At 38.3% G+C, this 19,422-nt stretch overlaps 1 protein-coding gene across 5 annotated transcripts in view; it reads right to left on the bottom strand.

Moving 5' to 3' along the window:
* Window positions 1-15,684, bottom strand: part of KY (kyphoscoliosis peptidase) — a 51,867-nt gene extending 36,183 nt beyond the window's left edge. For 4 of the 5 annotated variants that reach the window (XM_070945342.1, XM_070945343.1, XM_070945341.1 and 1 more), the window contains exons 1-3: window positions 15,217-15,684; window positions 3,851-3,898; window positions 126-200 (exon numbers count right to left, since the gene is read on the bottom strand). In XM_070945342.1, coding sequence (XP_070801443.1) covers window positions 126-200; window positions 3,851-3,898; window positions 15,217-15,364 — 271 coding nt within the window. In that variant the 5' untranslated portion in view covers window positions 15,365-15,684. The remainder of the gene's footprint in view (window positions 1-125; window positions 201-3,850; window positions 3,899-15,216) is intronic. The other variant, XM_070945340.1, reaches the window with a different exon arrangement.
* Window positions 15,685-19,422: the final 3,738 nt, after the last annotated feature.

Consider the following 19,422-nt stretch of genomic DNA (forward strand, 5'->3'; position numbering starts at 1 on the left):
ATATAAAATAGGGATTTTCTGATGCAAGCACTGTGTAATGCCAGATGTCTAATATAGTATGATTTAATCTAATCTCTCTCTCTCTCTCTCTTTTTAAAGCAGCCTGTTTTTATAAAACCACATACCTTTTTCAGAGGAGATCTTCTTGAATAGCTGTGGAGTAGAATTACTACTATGAACTTCTACTGTCACCTGGGTTCCTAAAATAAATAATAATTTTGTAGTCATTGAGTTTTTGGAAAAGACACTTCAGATTGCACAGCATACACATGTTTTATCCCTTAGATACAGAATGTGAAAATATATACAGAAAAGGGAGTTGCATTGGAAGTTTTCCCAATGCAACTTTTTAGGTGACCTCCAAACTGAGGTCATTTAAATACAGGAAAGGGTGGGGATACAAGTCTGGCAACTTTTGTGAAAGAGCAGACTTGGGAAAAACTAGGCAGCAGCACACTTGTGTGAGTAAATTTCTGTTCAATCAGACAACTTCCATCCAATATTTAATAATTCCCTTCTTCCACCTCACTTTGTCATCACACATTCCAGCCTTTGAACAATAAAGACAATGGTGGAGGGGGGAAGATGAAAGCCTTCTGTAGTGAGTAAATTTCCACAGTACCAATAAAGGAGCATATTTGTAGCTCAGGGTTGAAGTGAGAGGTCCTTGGTGCTCTCTGAGCTTGGTTGTTTACTTACAGACGTTTCATTATCCAAACTGGGTAATATCATCAGAGAGCATCAAAGACCCCCTCAGATTTTCACAGTAGATGCAACCTGTACAGACAGACACACATACATGCATAAGCCAGAAAAATAGCTCTGGCTCACATGTTCATTTTACAAGATCATCAACTTTTTGTTCAACTATTTAAAGTTCCTTCAGATTCTGTTTGTTTTCTATTATTTCCATTACTGTTCATTTGTTTGATATTAAAAGACATAGAATTACTTTTCAGGAACTGATTTCTTATATAAGTATGCCACCTTCTTGTTTTAAAGAAAAGTTGTATTAGGGTTATGGGGATGGATCAATCTCAGTCGAACTCAATATTTTTTTCAGAATAGAGATGCAAAGGATAAAATGCTGGCAAGAAGTAAAGACGTGTTATGACAGCCGTCTCTCCTTGCTTTTGATATTTCCTCATCAAACAGGGAAATTTAGCTGAGAGCCTTTGGGCATTTACTGATGTATTTTAGGATTTCTTGTAGTCCCTTTGCAAACAATGAAACCAAGTAATTGCTCTGTCAGTCCTTCCTTCTCTTTTGAAGAAGGAAAGGGTATTCTCTCCCCCCCCACACTTCTTTCTATTACAGGTGAATCCTTTCTCTCTGAGATATAGCTTAATTATGCTTATTAGATTTGTTTCCTGGGCAAAAAGGTTGCTGAAAAAGTGGGAGGCGATTAGGATAGCAGGGAACAAAGGATAGAGTGCCTGAAGGTTCATAAATTGGAAAGGAGAATAAAGGTCAGTTGTCAATTCTGGGCACAGTAAGTAGGCTTTTACTGTATACTCATCCTGTCATACATAGAGTTTTATATAAGGTACAGACGTTCCTATTTTCCATTTGTATATCTTTCCAGAAAAGAAACAAGATTATAGATATGTAATAGCTTCAACTTATTCCATTTGGAAGCATATGATATCTTAAAAAATATAGTAAATTGCAGGCAGTACTACCAAGACTGATCTTTGGTTCATTGACCTCAATAAAGTTTATATCAAATGCAGGCAAACTTTTTGGTTACACGGTGTGCAATATCTTTGTTCCTCTTTTCTTTGCAAACAGGATTAGGAGTTTTTTAGAGTCAAAATGCAAAAATGCTTCTTATCTACTCCAAATGGAGGAAAATGCATTCTATTGTTGGAACAATAAAAGCCCCTACGACACACACACACACACACACACACACACACACACACACACACACACACATACACACACACACCTTAATGAGGTCACACATCAACCACCTGTCATCTATCAGCAACCTCAAATAAAGATATAGATAAACTGCTTAAGCTTTTCTGCTGGCATTTGACACTTGGGCTGCAATTGATTAAATGACTTTCTCCAGGAAATCAGCTGGCACTGACAAGCAAATATAAAATGGAACCCTTTCAAGATAAGAAGAAATCACAATACTTCACTTTGAGACCAGACCCCTAATAAAATTCCACATCAAGGAAGAGATTTACCACACCCACACCACAAAACAAGGAATGGATCCTCCTCTCCTGGACTTTACATGGATTTCACATGTGCCCAGGGCAGAAACACCTCATTTTACATATCTAAGATACTTCACATCAAAGTCCAATACTATTCAAATAAAGCCCTTTGTTACTATAAGTACTGCCATCCTTAGTTTCCTAACCTTGTAGCCTACCTTCGACAGCTGATAATTTTTTGCTGTTTTTGCTACCACATAAAATTTATTTCTTCTTCAACCAGGCATCATCTGCCCATTTACTCAGCCACAAAATAAACCAGAATTTTCTTCTAACACTGTGCCTTGAGCAATTTTTAAAGGCATTCTGCTGGTGCACACACAAACACACATACACACAGAGACACACACATTCCAAAATGCCAAAAAGGTGAGAGATGGTCCTGCTCACTCTAATGCAGATACAGCAATCTACAATTTATTAAAGTTCTTTATCAATGGGATATTTTTAAGGGACATAATTACCACAGACCATCAATGGAGAAAGCCTTCACCAAAATATGGTTCAATGTTTGAGAAGTGGGATGAGTAAATTTCCTACAACTAGCAGAACTGATAAATTAAGCAATTATTGTAATAATAATGTCAATATTTTGAGTTCTCTTATCCTCCTTTTCACTAAGTCATTGATTTCAATGAGAATAAAGAAAATCAGGGTGCTTCAATTAGCATTCTGCCTCAAGACCTCTTTAAATGTTAATAAGGCTTGCCCCAATTGGGCATTCTTCGGATATGCAGTTCCTGGCTTTCCCAGTCAGCTTGTGATTAGGATCACAAAGATCCTAATTTTTTATATATTCAAAATCTGGGAATTCTGGGCAATGCAGGTATCAATTTCTATGGCTGGTGAGACCTTTCCAAGATTCCCACCATAAGCTTGTTCAGCTCTTTTGAAGATCTTGGAGATGGAACCCAGTATTGTTTAAAAGCATGTCTCACTGAGGTACAACTCTTCAATTTTCATGAAGCTACATTTTCTACAGGCATCTGGTAAATCAGAGATGGAGACTGAATGCTGGATTAAATGAGTCTTTGGTCTCATCAAGATAGACAATTCTCCCATTTGCATGAAAATAAGATATGATAGTTGATATGAGCTGGTATAAGAAAATTTTTCTAACAGAAAATACACTTCCAGGTTGACCTGCTTTGGTTACTTCAAAAATTCAGGTCTAAAGGAATCCTTTTAATGTTTTACCCATTAGGAACATATTAATTTAAGATTTTCTTTCAAGCCTTTGATTCATGTTGACCTCAAAACGTACATGTTAAAAGGTGAACTAGAATCTATCAGTCCTGATCTTTCAAGGGGAAGTTGTGCTTGTTGTGCTTGAATGCCAATACAATCTTGCATTATCTTTCTTTGTTAACTTCCTGCGGGATAGAGAAGCTTGGGAACTAATTGAATAAAATCAGGAAGCATAGCCCCCTCTCTTTGACACAAATTTAATTCCACTCCAGGTGGAATATATGAACAGAATTATAAAGTCTTTACAGACTTTTTCATTGCTTTCCAAATCTTTTCCAGTGCTTCATAATTTTTATGTTATTCTAGAGAATGAAAATTGCAGAAACATAGGGAACTATCAGCTCATTTGTGACTAGTTTGCTACCTACTTTGAGGTGAGCAGGTTGTAATGACTTGTTGCTTGCGAAAAGCATTCCCTGGAAGAAGAAGAAATATATATTAAGTGACAAAAGTAGTGTGAAATTGGGTGAGTAGAAACAAATAGGATCTAGACCTAACTTTGGTGTATATTGTCACCTCATAACTATATTCCACATTTAATTAGTACTGAATGTGCTTAATTCTCATTTCTGCTTGTTTCTTTTCTCTGTCTTCCCCTCACCTGCCGTGCCCTCTCTCTTTTTCTATCCTCCTAGATTTTTTTTGTAAAATCTTATTTCTAATTTTGTAAACCTCAAAATTCTGCAATCTTTCCTGGGGACAATAACAAGCCATGATTTCTTAAATAAGAAGTAGCCATTGGTAATAAACAACCACAATAAAAAGTGTCATCTCACTTGGCTCTCATGTTTCAATTCAATTCAATCATCAAAAGTAGTGACCATTACTTTACAAACTCATCTCTAGTTTCTTGTTGCAAATCATCAAATATCTTACCTCATACATTACACACTTAAAATTCACTGCTCTCCCAGACGTTCCTTTGGGAGACTATTCCAATTCCTTAATCAATTCCTTACTTTTATGTTCTCTTCAGGCTGACTCTCATTCAACTTGCAGGAATCTGCCATTGGAAATTCTTATCTTTATCAAGGCATTCCAACCAGTGGTGGGCTTCTGTGCATGTGTGCGTGCATGGCTTCTGTGCATGCATGGCTTCTGCCACATGGCAAGTCAAGGCAAGGCTTGACCGAGCAGCTTTTCGGGGCTTGCTCCCCTCCATCTCTAGTCTCCTGGGCAGTGGCTGCTTCTCTATGCACTGCTGGGAGAGCCTCTTGTGCAATTTAGCAGCTGTGAGCCACCACTTTCCTCTAAGTCCCATCCGGAAAGCGCTGCGGCTCAGAGAAACAGCATTCAACATGGCATGCTGCTTCTCTGTGCCCTCTGGATGGGCCTTAGAGAAAAGTGGTGGCTCACAGCTGCTAAATTGCACAAGGCACTCTCCCAGCAAGAGTAGCCATGGAGAGAAGCAGCTGCCGATCCGGAGAGCACCCGGAGCATCTCATGAGTGACTGAGGCTCAGCAAGGGATGGAAGAAGCAGTTGCAAGATCTCTGCTGCAGCACTTTCTGGATGGGACTTCTTACAGGGAAGAAGAACCATCTGGTCGATTCCCAAACCGCTTTAGCCCTCTTGAGCCCATGCTTCCCTCCCGTGGCCCTTTGGCCTAGCGTGGCAGGCTGCAGGCTGAATAAATTGCTTTGGCCTGGGGGGGGGGCATAGTTTGAGACCAGAAGGGGTGGTGACATGTAGGCAACGGCCTGGGGCAAGGCTGGAGTGGGGGAATGGTGCATTCTCTGACCTGGCCGAGGCAGACGGAGGCTCTGGGGCAAGGCTGAAGCCAGGGAATGGTGCATTCCCTGACCCAACCGAGGTGAACAGTGAGAGGGTGGAGGCTCCAAGGTAAGGCCAGAACCGGGGAATGGCGCATTCCCCAACCCGATTGAGGTGAGTGGGCACAGGCTCCAGGGCAAGGCCGGAGCCGGGGAATGGCACATCCCTAGGCCCCGCAACCAAACCAAGGTGAAGGGCGAGCAGGTGGCATGCTTACCTTTGGTGAGCATAGCAGACGAGGCGCAGAGGTGAGGCATGGAGATTAGCTGGGCTGCCTGGTGAAGGCAAGATATATAGGGCAGGGGTAGGGTGAGCAGACAGGCGGGGCGAGTGGCGAGCCAGCGAGTAAGTGGCCGGGGGCGGGGCCAGCAAGAGGTGGTATTTGCCAGTTCTCTGAACTACTCAACTACTGGTTCACCTAAACCAGTCTGAACCGGCTGAATAACACCTCTGATTCCAACTGCACTACATCAGTTACTTAGTCCATAGATCTGTAGTGGGTTAGGAAAGCCTTTGCAGATCCTATGGCTCCCAAAATACAAAAAAATGCCTACTGAAGTATATACAAAGTGCTTCTAAATATCTCTTGAGCGTTCCTATTTGTGACACCTAGTTTATGTGAAAGTTAAAAAAAACTATCAAGAAATGAGGACAACAAGGTGAATGAAGCTCCCGCAGTTTAAGTTCAAGGAATTCTGTTAACAGAAAGTGCAGAAGGGAATCTTCAGCTTATATCTATACTTTGTAGTAAACATCTATTATTTGTTCCAAATGAATAAGAACTGTGCCTTGTGCCTTCTTAAACTATGCTTTGATGCTATGCTGTAAAAGTGTAATAAGATTCTTCTTTATTCTTAAGCAAACTGGCAACACTTTATTTAATTTGATTCTTCTCAGCTTTTGCTGTGACAAAGTGGTTTGCCAAGGTTTTACATATGACCTTGGAGACTATTATATATATTTATTAATTGATTAGCCTATAGGCCGTATCAACGTACAGGTTCAAACACATATTACCAATAAAATTCTAAACAAACAGCTTAAAACGAGAGTAAAAATACAATAGTTATAGGATAAAATACAATATTTAATACATAAACATGTAAAATAGAATAAAATGACATAAAATTATATTTCTTTATCACCCTCGCAATCTACCCCAATCAGGCCCACATATGCCAATCTCAGACAGACCATTTTATTCAGAAATTGTGCTATCATTTTCTGATTCTGACCCCACATGAGGTTTGTTGTTTTAATATGGGCCTCCCACTGGGCCATGCATTTAATATGTGAATCAAGGTATTTATTTGTCGCCCCCTTTTATAAACAGCAATCAAATAAAATATGAGTCAGATCTTCTACCTCTTCAATTCCACAGATATATGTACCTTCATTGTATGGGATATAATGGAATGAACCAAATCTAACCATTGTATCAAGCTGTTCAAATATTGTTCAGGTAAATGTCTCCCTGAGATGTTTTGGCAATTGTGATTTTAAATAGTTGTCTATTTGGAAGGTGTGCTTATATTTGCTCAGCCATTTCAGTCTACCAGCCTTACTAAGTGTGGCATTTTGCACTTCTATATTCATGATTCTTTGGCCAACTCTTTTTTTTTTATTCTCTTATTACATAGGGGGCAGGAAGACCACAGCTCTTTATATAATTTGTCAATTTAGTAATCCAGAGGGTTTGTGATTGCAATTTTATCTGCTCCAGTAGGCATAGCTTAGGGAGTCTATCCGTCTCCATTTCATTAATTTTGAGCCAATAGTTGTAAGCTCTAATTTTAGACAGTGTGTGAATTGTGTAGATTCCCAGTTCCAGTCTGACTGCTGCAGCAGATGTCTTATGGTCCAGATCCAAAATACATCTTAGGTGCTGAGTGTGCTTGCTCTAAAGTTGTAATAGGATGTAAACCCCAAACTTCAGCTCCAATTAGGAGTGTAGGGATTATTTTACCTTTATATTCTTTAATTAGTGGTACTAGGGAGCCTGGGTAACTGATTCTTTAATTTGAGTAATAGATTCAAGTGAGTTTTTGCTCTAAGGTGCTTCCAAGCTGAAGATCCTTAGAAAAAGTTATACCCAAGTATATAAAGGTGCTAACCTGTTCAATTGGTTCCCTGTCTAGTTGCCATCTATGTCTCTGATTATGTTTACTAAACACCATAATTTTTTATTTGGATTTGCTAATAATTAGAGAGTTATCCTGACAGTAGTAGCTAAATCTCTTTAGTAGCATACACAATCCTATTTGTGAGTATGATAATAGGATCATATCATCAGCATAGAGCAAAGTGTTACAATTTCTATTTAGGATCATTGGCATGTGCATCATAAGGTCTTTTGTTAATCCTGGCAAGTCATTGATGTATAAATTAAATAGTAATGGGACTAAAATGTACCCTTGCCTTACCCCTTTGCTTGTGTGAATCCTGTTAGTCAGGGCTCCATTAGCCCCATACCACACTTTCAAACAAGTGTTTGTATATAGGATAGTATTAAGTTCAATACAATCAGATTTGCAAGATTGTTGTCAGTCCCATTGGGTACACCCAATTCCCCAGGAAGACTAAAACTACTTTTGCTGAGATTGGCTATACTAATGATAGAACCTTGCAAATCTGATTTGCTGTATCTCCTCCTCTTGGTTTTTGCCTAAGCCACTTCCAAATGTTATCTGGATTTCAAATATTTTTCACCTCTTGTCAACCAGCCCTTCCCCCACACAGACACGCTGTCAAGGTCATCTTCTTTATTCTCTAAATTGACAACAGTAGGTAGACCTGAGAACAGGAGTGCCCAAAATAGAAGTAAGCTATTACAAATTGGCTGGAAGTAGCATTCTTCTTTAATGGCCTGGTTCTGTTAATTTGGAAGGGCAACCACTTCTCATCATGGATACTAACAGTAAATCAAAGACTGAGGTGCTCTGTGCTCACTACAGATTTGCTATTATCTGGTTTGACCGGGCAAAAAACCAGTCCTTAAAAGGTTGAATGATACTGAATACCAAACCAAAGTTAGCACTCCTTCCTGGAACTGCCCTCCCTGATAGTGAGAGGCACATGGCAATCTGCACACTGTTTGCACAGGTTAAACTTCCCTGTGTTAAGAAAGGTGTTTTTTAAAGCTAGGCACAGTATATTTCTACTGACTTTATTACAGGACACATTTAGCAAACACTTACTAACAGAACACCTCTTCTCTTACGACGCTTAGGAAATAGAAACCACCCAACATGTATTGTTTTACTGTGGTTTCTAAGGGGATCTGTGCAGTGGTGGGATTCAAGTAATTTAACAACCGGTTCTGTGCCCTAATGATTTCTTTCAAAAACCAGTTTGCCAAACTGTTCAGAAAGTTAACAACCGGTTCTCCCGAAGTGGTGCGAACTGGTTGAATCCCACCACTAGATCTGTGTAAGGATTACATACGGCTCCTGATGCAATAAAGTACATCCTAAGACAAAAGTATATTACACTAATCCTCTTCTTTCAGGTTCAAACTTGTGTGGCCGCAGTGAAAGCTTGGCAACAACTAGTGCAACTACTGTGGTAGTCAAAACTCATTGCACAAATTTTATTTTATTAATTTTACCAGGAGAGAATGGTATCTTTGATTAAAATAATATATTTGATTTGCTTTGGAGGTAAGCCAAAAAAATTTTTTTATAGTCGGGATTATACTTCTTAAATTTGCCTTGTTTAGTGACTGGATCAGATGGCTGTTCCATCCTGGCTAGGCATATTTTGTGCTGCTTTAATTACTGACTTCTATTCCTCCTCAATAACAAGGCTAAGGAATGATGCTGTCCTTAGGGTTTAATGGGGGGTCAAGTTAAGAAGAGGATTGGTGGATTATCCTGCTTTTCTTCCCTCCAAGGATCATTTTCTGACAGAAAAACTAACACTCTCCTTAAAGCGTGATAGTGCTAGGCCAGGGGTGGGCAACTGTGGCCCTTTTACAATGTGTGGACTTCAACTTCCAGAATTCCTGAGACAGCCAAAATAGGTCATAAAAACGGAAGTGCATTTTAACTATGGCCATGAAAAAGTTTGTTCTGTGTAATTGTGTACATGCAGGATGGATCCCATGCAAACTGGTAGCCAAAGAAAATAAAACATAGATTCACAGGGCTGGAAGGGATTTCTAGTCCCATCTCCTGTGCAAGGCAGGAGACCTTATACCACCCTGGTCAAATGGTTGTCCAGTCTATTTTTGAAAATCACCAGGGAGGGAGCACCAACTAACTCCAGGAAGTAAACTATTACACTGATTAATTCTTCTCACTATCAGAAAATTTCACCTTACTTCTAGGTTGGATCTCTCATTAACAAGCTTCCATCTGTTACTTCTTGTCCTGCTCTTTTGTGCTTTGGAGAATAACTTAACCCCCTCTTCTCTGTGACAATCCGTCAAGTACAGGAAGACAGTTATCATGTCCTCCTAATCCTTCTCTTTGATAGGCTAGACCAGGGGTCCCAAACTTGGCAGCTTTAAGACTTGTGGACTTCAACTCCCAGAATTCTCCAGCCTACTATGCTGGCAGGAGAATTCTGGGAGTTGAAGTCCACAAGTCTTAAAGCTGCCAAGTTTGAAGACCTCTGAGCTAGACATTTATTTATTTATTTATTTATTTATTTATTTATTTATTTATTTATTTATTTATTTATTTATTCAATTTATATACCGCCCTTCTCCCCAGGGAGACTCAGGGCAGTGAACAGCCAAACTTAAAACACATATAGTACGAAAGTTAAGAAAAAACTAAAATAAATTAAATCATCGGCATTTCCAATTTAAAATCCCAGATCTGCAAAATCGGAAAGTTCCCAATTTAAAACCCATAATCAATAAAATCGAAAATTTAAAAACCACATTAAAACCATTTAAGCTAGGCCATTCCAAGCTTGTTGGAATAAATAAGTCTTCAGGGCCTTTCGGAAAGCGTGGAGGTCCGGGATCAGTCGTATTCCAGGAGGATAATTGAGGACCTAGATATATCTATTGTTATATCCCTCAATTGTTCATCATACACTTTAACCTTCTATCAAGGGAGTTAGTTTACCAAGCGAGTTAGTTGAACCCAAATCTCCTCTGTGCATTGGAAGAACAAAAGGAAAGTGGTACAATGTGTTTTTCTGTTTCTAAATCTTATATTTTAATGCACAAATTAAAATAAAGTACAGAATAATATAACATCCCTACTCAGCCTCCCTAAAGAAATACATTAAGCAGTATATGTTTTCAAAGAACTGTATACTGATAATCATCGAAGAGAAGCTGCAGCATTCCAAAAATGCATTTTCCATTCTGGGTACTACATAACTTATGACTGGCATAGCTCAGGCCATGAATGATAAATTATCATTGCAACGTGTGACAGTCATGTGTTTGTTTAACTACAGTATGGCTCAATCTGAATTACTTCAGAGAATTCAGAAATACTGTAAGAGCACCGGCTGCTTCATGGTGTCAAACTTCAGAAGTACTGTAATCAAACCGTAATACCCAAAATTAATTTGTTGACACCTTCATACTAAGCGCATGAAGATTTCTATTAAGTAATTATGCAACTAAAATTATTGGGAACTATTTACAAAGTGGTGGAAGTTGACGTAAATCCCTACAATCAAACTAACAAATAAACTTGCATAATGTTCCTGGTTAACTTGGTACCTACTTCTTGTGACTTGATGCCCGAAGCTATTTTTTTTTTCTTTAACTTTAGTTTGTATTAGATTTTTTTTTATAAATAATTTTTATTGTAGTTTTTCTTTTTCATAACTCTAATACATAGTCAACAGACTGTGTCATTTTTCTAAACTTTGGATTAACAATTCATGTAATATATATATTATATACAACAAGAGCCTTGGTGGCGCAGCAGACTAAAGTGCTGTTAACTAGCACCAGCTGCCTGCAATTACTGCAAGTTCAAATCTCACCAGGCTCAAGGTTGACTCAGCCTCCCATCCTTCCAAGGTAGGTAAAATGAGGACCCGGATTGTGGGGGCAATAAGCTGACTTTGTATAAAAAAGAACACCACTTAATGGGGGCCGAAAGCCCTACTAAGCAGGTATATACAAAAGTATGAAGGCTGTTGCTTAACGCATTGTAAGACACCCTGAATCTCCGGAGAAGGGCGGCATATAAATTGAACCCCTCTGGTGGTATGTTGCGTTCCTTCCAATATTGCATGAACGCAATTCTAGCCATTGTTAGTATGTGTAGGATCAGATATCTTATTTTTTTAAATCAAATTTAGTTTTTAATATTCCCAGGAGAAATGTTTCCAGATTTAGCTCAATTTGACAGTTTATTAGCCAACCTTGTATCTTGGTCCAGTATTTTTTCGCTTCAGGGCATAGCCACCAGGCATGAAAGAAGGTATCTTGGTGTTGTTGTATTAGATTTTATTATCTGTAATCAAAAGGCTGGCAAGAAACCACAATAACAGAATCTCCCTGAGGACCATTTCTGAAATGTGTTGGCTCAAGGGAAAATCTTCCACTGTGTCCATTGCTGTGGCTTTTCCTTGTTTGGCAACAAACACACATAGCCTGGCATGCTTTGATTGATCCTGCCTGCTGCAACTGACCCAGGCAGACCACAGGGAGCGATGGCTGAATCAGCTGCTGAAGGAACATCAAAATGGTTTGATACACTGCAAGCAATACAGTTTCTTTATAAACAACAGCCTCAAACCAACAGTCTGTTCATATTATATACAACCAGCATTTTGCTTCCTCTACCTGTTTACTAGTAGAATAGAAAACAGAATATAGAATCATTCTTAGCTGATTGCTTTAATTCCCTTCATGTGAAGACTTTAGAAGATTTGTCTACTAAAGGCCTTTCTGCTATAGCCTTTCTTCATTAGTTATTTACACTGTCACTGGAATGGCTAGGCAACCACAATTTTATTTGTGATAAATAAAATCACAAATCTATCCTCCTTATGCCATGAGTTATGGAGAACCTTCTCCAACAGCAAAGCATAGAAGAAAGCCAGGACAAAGCATCATTACACAGATAAATCTATCACCACAACAGGAGATGGTTCCTGCTTATGATCCCTACTATGAAAGATGGCATCATGGACTGGCTAACAGAAGCATTCAGGAAGTTCACAAGAAGGTTATGGCTCTTTTCCACTGTTGATCCTTATCAAATGGCACTTAAGGAATGCTGCTTTTGATTCCAGAGATAAGATTCAAAATATGAAGATTAGAAGCCATTGATAGCTCTATTCTTGATGAATTTAACTGGTCTGCTTTGAAAACTGTCTTTGTTGGTACAATGAGCAGTTCAGAGGGGTAGAGGGGAACAAATGTCAACATGCGTGTCATCATAATCAATACTTGTGTCACTACACAACGTCCCATTTGCAAGTTGACATCATTTATTTATTTTTGTTTAGATATCAAATTCAGAGACTGCCATCTCATTCACGCATGTGCTAACATTTTGACATAATTTTGGCCGTGAATTCCACCATTTAATTATCTGGTGGATTTTTTTTTAATTTGATTTATATGCCGCCCTTCTCTGGAGACTCAGGGCGGCTTACAATGCATTAAGCAATAGCCTTCATACTTTTGTATATTTATACAAAGTCAGCTTATTGCCCCCAAAAATGGGTCCTCATTTAACCTCCTTAGAAAGGATGGAAGGCTGAGTCAACCTTGAGCCTGGTAAGATTCGAACCTGCAGTAATTGCAGGCAGCTGTGTTAATAACAGGGTGCTTTAAACCACCGTACTACCAAGGATTAAAAAATGTTTAGGACTATGCAAGATATTTGAAAGAGATGATGTGAGCAGAGCATTCTCTTTGAACAATTAAAGCACTCACATCCTTCAGAAAGGTCTATGTTTTCCAGTTGTTTCCACATGTGTTTGTGTGCATAGCCTATGCTTATATCCACAAGAGAAGCCGTGTCTAGCCCTGTAGATAATATATTTGTACAAAACACAAAAAAGTAACTGGAGAAGCCTTTCAATCACACAAGGTGTCTTAGGAACATAGCTGTTTGAACTCTGCATGGAAAGACACCTTACTCTGGTTTTAATAGTGTGACAAAGGACAAAACTTTACTCAGTTTTTGATAATCATACATAACTGCATGTCTGGGTGATTTAAGAGTGGTCCCACTAAAGATTAATAAAAGATGGGATGACCAGCCCAAGGGTCCAACCTTAGTTTTGCAAGTTATGTTGCTGAAATTCAGCAGCAAATTGTTGGTGCTTTTGTTTCTGTGATTCTAAAATGTTAAATTTTTACTTTTTGCAAAGTTAATCTTAAAAATAAAGGTGTTAAGGCAAAACTTTCCAGCTTGGGGGAGGTAGCAGAGGTGAGTCAGGAGGGAGGATAGTTTTGCATGTGCACACCAAATGTAGCATTGTGTGAACACATGTTCGCCTACAAGTTTGGTGGTCCGGTTACGAACAGAATCCCTATGTTAAGGCTCTGTTGGGTTAAATAAACTCAATTTGTGTAACCAGCCTCCACCCTTCAAATATTCTCTCTCTCTCCATCTCTCTGTTCTGTCTATCATCTTCTCTCTCTCTCTCTTTCTCAGAACTACAACAACAAACAAAAAAACAGCAACATTATCTCTGGTGAAATCACTGAATTACCACCCATGATTTAATTCTTTTTAAACATATATCACCCCTACAGGGGTATCTACTAGGTATGGTCAAAAAAGCCAAGATGGCAACCACAACTCTGCAATAAAAGCTCTACCTGTTTTTTAAGTGATACTTTTTTTTTTACTGTACCCTATGGACACTGTGCACCCCTCCATAATAAGATGGATAGAAGGACAAGCTTTAGGAACCTATATGACTTAATGGTTAAGGAAAGGGAAAATAAGGTTCCAGTTTCTGCTCAATTATGAATTTGACTTTGGACTTCCTCTCACCTTAAACTATTTTACCAGAAAGTTATTATGAAGTAAAATGAATAATATGGGAAACCTGTATAAACTTCAGTAGCATGTCACTTAATCAGTGAATAGTATTCATGTACTAACAAATAGGAATAAAAGCTTTGTCTAATTCATTCCAAAATCAAAATAGCAGCAGCAGCAACTATAAAATCTGCTAAGTCACTATTAAAATTTATACCCTCTGCAAAACACAATCTAGGCTTTAGATTTGAATGAAGCTATAAATGTCTTATTCTGATACCCTTTTATTAATCACAACTATGCATACTAATATAGTCATATTTATATAGACACATGAAATATTTCTTCTCTTTGTTTATTATAGCAGCAGCTGGAAATAGAATTATTGAATCATTGTCCATTTCAGACTGTTCTCTCACTGGCTTTGTTTGCAAATTAAGGGTGATTTCTGCATCATACTTTAGAGGTACAGAATCTCACGCTATAAAATCTAGGACTATCAGGCCTGTGCTGCAAAAATCCAGATGGTAGATAAAAAGATATAGAAAAAAAAAATTACAGTGCCTATCTGGTAGCTCTGATAAAATCTCCCACTGAGCTAGGACTATCTGCATTCATAATCCTTGCAAAAATAGCCACAATGCGTTCCTTTGCACTTAGCCCTGTGTTGTGCTGTATGCTTGTATTGCTCCCAGCTGCATTGCCATTCAGAGAACCATGTGCCGCTTTACACACTATTAAAACAGCAGTCACACTACCTGTAGCTTCCATCCAAAGACTGGCAGAAAAGAATAAAACTGAAAGGAAGAAGTGAAAGGAGCTAAGACTAAGAAATATTCCCCTTTTTGGTTAAACTCTTGTTTATCCAGATATATATGCAAAACAAAACAAACAAACCAACCAAAAAAATACCCCAACCTGCTTTGTTTCCTTTGATTCCCCAATCCCCCCATTCTGCTAAAATAATACTTGCTAAAGGAGATGTACAGATTACCCCTCCTTGCAAACTCCCCAGTCAATGCAATTTTTTTTTACCTTGATTTTGCTGTAGGACAAGGCTTCCCCCCTGTTTGTCTTCCCGCAGCTTCTGCACAGCAGTGGTGTGTCTCTTGTCAGATTGGACTACAAGAAGCATTTGTAAAGCAACTGCACTATGAACATTTGGAAACTCCATAGTCCCCATCAGATCATTGCCTCTTCTCCCTTATAGCTACTGATTATACTGTCTCTAAAGAGAAACGCTGTGCACCTTTTGCTTCCCCCTATATCCAAATGCACCCACCCATACATGCATGCAAACACACACACACACAAGCTTCTGGATGATATCGTTGGTATTCTACATGACCTAAGAGCAGGTTACAAGTCAGTTTTGAAAGGAAATCCCAGGACAGATCCATTTCCCAAACCTGAAGGAGATACGAGAGAGAGAGAGAGAGAGGGGGGGGGGAGGAAGGGAGGGAGGGAGGGAGGGAGAGAGAGAGGGAGGGAGGGAGAGAGAGGGGGGAGAGGGAGGGAGAGAGAGAGACAGAGACAGAGAGACAGAAAGACAGAGACAGAGAGACAGAGACAGAGACACAGAGAGAAGGGTCAAGTTTCAGATCGTGTCCTCTTTAAGCCTCTTCCTTTTCTGGCTGCCCTTTCAGCATGAAATCCTTGCCCATACATAAATCCTGCTAATACCTCTGTTGCTGTCGGAGAATTTACTTTGTGAAGCTTGCCCATTCCCTAAAAGGATTTCTCCTTGATTGACAAACCAATGCTTGGATTTAAAACAAGGCTTTAGGGTGAGCTAGTTTGGGTAGAAAATCAGTGAAATTAAAAAAAAAAATAGCAAAAAGGAGATAAATGATCTGGATGCTCTTTGGAAATGGAAGTTTTTGACATTGTCCAAGTCATCTCAAACAATTCACAATGCAATCTCAACTATCTTTAGAAGTTGACCAGATCTTCCAAGATGTAACAGCAACAGCACAATATTTGCATTCCCCCATTTTTGTGACGTTTTGCATACTTGATTAAATTTGCCCATTCAGTCTAAGAATGAAAAAGGCTGAAGTCTCAACCAATTCTTTTTTGCAGTCTTCTAGGCCAGCTAAAGTCTGAGAAGAAACATAGGTAATATGGATTAGCAATTATGAGCAACCTAGTTTAGCCAGCCAGTGTACTGGGTGAGTGTGTGCTAGCTTAAGAATCCTTTCTAAATATATATTGGGTCTCTATCTAGACTTGGATTTTTAATGATGTTTGGCTTGTGGGTTTTTTGGAAGTGAGTGAAGGACAGTTCAATTTTTTTGTGCTTCTGTAGCCCATGTTCAGTTACCAAGTTACTTATGACCAGGGGTGAAATCTACTTACCTTCCCAACCAGTTCGGAAGTGCACATGCTTCCTTCTGCGCATGTGCAGAGGGTAAAAAACAGGTTAGTTCCTGGTTAAAACCAGGAAGTAATCACGATTGGGTGGTGGTGGAGCCTCGTGCCACCATTGCTACCGGTTCTCCGAACCACCGGCCGCCATCACTACCAGTTCGGCCAAACCAGTCTGAACCGGGAGCATTTCACCCCTGCTTATGACCAATTCTCATATTTAAGGGCTCAGTTAGAAGAGCAAAGATGTAGCCAAAAGCAGATTTTGGAACAGGTCGTAAATTGGTTATCCTTAAGTTACAAGTTAAGCTGAAACAGAAGAACAAAACCAACCAGTTTGCATGATGTGATCTTGAGCATGTGTCACCATTTTCAAGTTGAACAACAGAATTACTTTAAAGTCCTGATCTTCACTGATAGAGAGGAACTATAGAATGAAATCAAAAATGTTCAGAATGAATGTGAAAAGAGACTGCTCAAAGACCAAGAAACAGAAGAAAGCAAATTGAATGTTGGAAGAAATGATGGAAATTGTGAAGAACAAAACAGAAGCCTGAACCAAGAAAAATAAAGATCAAAGGAAGGAAATGAACAAAGAATTGCAGAGCGCTTTTAGAGGAGATAAGAAGTATTATGACATCCGTAAAGACATGAAAGATATAAGCAGGCACACAAAAAACCCAAGATTTCCCAAAAGATCTCTGAACTCAGAAGAAGGTTCCAACTTGAACTAGTATCTACTAATAGACAGATAGTAATAGATTCAAAGAAACTATATCAAAGATGGAAAGAGCTTATTGAAATTCTGCACAGTAAAGATGTCAATGTTCATAATATCTTAGAAGATATTCTCTACTTGCAAGAATCTCTAGAACTAGAAGATGAAGTTATATCAGCAATCTGGTCATATTGGAATGCTAAAGGAATTGATAACTATAACTATAACAAGCAATAAAACAGAACTCTGTGAGGGATTAACCAAACTATGCCAACAAACCTGGAAAACAACATAGTGCCCAACAGATTGAAAGGGATCATTCCATACCAAAGACAGAAGACTTCAAAGAGCGTGCAAGCTATCATATAATAGCCTTAATTTCACATGTTAATAAAATAATGCTTAGAATTATTCAATATAGTTTTGAGTTCTGCTTGGGAAGGCAGATGTCAGTTGTTGAAGCTAGATTTAGAAATGGCTGAGGAACAAAAGACATCCATGTTCATCATTCTGTACAACTGATAAAGCCAAAGAGTACCAAAAAGAAGTTGTAGCACTATGATGGGATATATAGTGTTATTATGGAGTTTTGTGATTATAACCTAGGATTATAACCCATAAAGTAGTGGCTATATAAATTTTCAATCAATCAATCAATCAATCAATCCTCAATAAATAGAAAAGAGCAAAATATTCAGTCCTGAACTTAATATTTTTTAAAATTAATGATTTATATGAGAGACTGAAAAAACTGAGACAGTTTAGCCTTGAAGGGAGTGAACAACAGAAAAAAAGTCTATTTTTGAGAAAGAAACTCTGACCTGCTGCAATTTCACTTGCTTTTTTCCAGCTCTGGTGTAAGAATCTGTTAAGCCAAGCTCTCATGGAAACCAGTTGGTTCATGCTCCCATCTAGAATTGCTTCCTATAGGCCTCTGAGTTCTTTCATAGGAAGGGTAAATTCTCTGAAGAAAGATGACATAAAGATGGGATAAAAAAATCTAATAAATAAATACCCAAATAATACTCATTAATTGAATTCATCTTTAGATGAATTGTGAAACTTTGATCAGATTTATTGTATGCTATAGGTAATTTTCAATTCCTTTACTCTCATGGTGATATCACATACTTTGATTTGTTTTCTAATCCATGTGAAGGTCTTTCTAGCTTGTCTTGTATTTTTTCTTCTCTGAGGCATTTCAAATGTTTTCAACATTTCAACCGTAACACATTCATTTCCTGGAGCTTTGCCATTTTTCATTGATTTTATGGCACTTGATATTTCCTTCACTAGGATATTTGGCATTTTCTCTTTCGTGGGTGTTGTTACTTTTGAATAACAACTGGTCACATAGCAGGAAGAACTGATGGCAGATGGACCAAGGCAGTCATAGAATGGACACCACTTGATACAAAACATCCACAAAAGAGACTTAAAACAAGATGTATCAACAACATCAGCAAGTATTGTGGGCCAAATTGGTAAAAAAAAGCTTAGGACCATATTGGTTGGAAACATGCGGAAGAAGACTTCACCCTGCAGTGGATAGACAATGGCTAAAATGATGATGATGATAGATAATTTTATGATTGGCTTTTCTGAAACTGCTTGCTTGTGTTCATTGCAGTAATACATCCTGAATCCATATATTACACTTGAAAATCAAGTTTTGGTAATCAATAATGATTGTTCAGATGTTTTTACCAAGTTGATGAATCCCAGAAAGATGACTTTAGCAGTAAACATCTTAGAACAACAAAACACTGAATGCATGCTTATCATTCTATAAAGTATATTCCTGATGTGTGAACATTTGTGTAAGCAGACAGAAAATAGCAGTTAAAAATGCAAATAAGTATTTTAGCTATTTTTCTCAATTAACAGGATTATAATCATCCTTGTTCTCATTAATTTCAAAATGTAGCATTTCAGCTACAGACAAAAGATTCATTTAATGGAGCAGAATGTGAGAAACTAATGCTGTACAATATAGATTTCCAGTTCTGAGCAACAGGATGTTTTAGAAAAGTTACACTTAATAAGGGCTTAATTTTCATGCAAGATAGTAAGGGGAAATGGATGGTGTTTCTAAGATAAGCATATCTCTGTGTGGATTCTAACTACATATGGAACTCTGCATTAATCAACAAATT

Source organism: Pituophis catenifer, unplaced genomic scaffold (assembly GCF_029215685.1).
Source record: "Pituophis catenifer annectens isolate HBS135680 unplaced genomic scaffold, rPitCat1.0.hap2 SCAF_6, whole genome shotgun sequence".
Taxonomy (NCBI): domain Eukaryota; kingdom Metazoa; phylum Chordata; class Lepidosauria; order Squamata; family Colubridae; genus Pituophis; species Pituophis catenifer.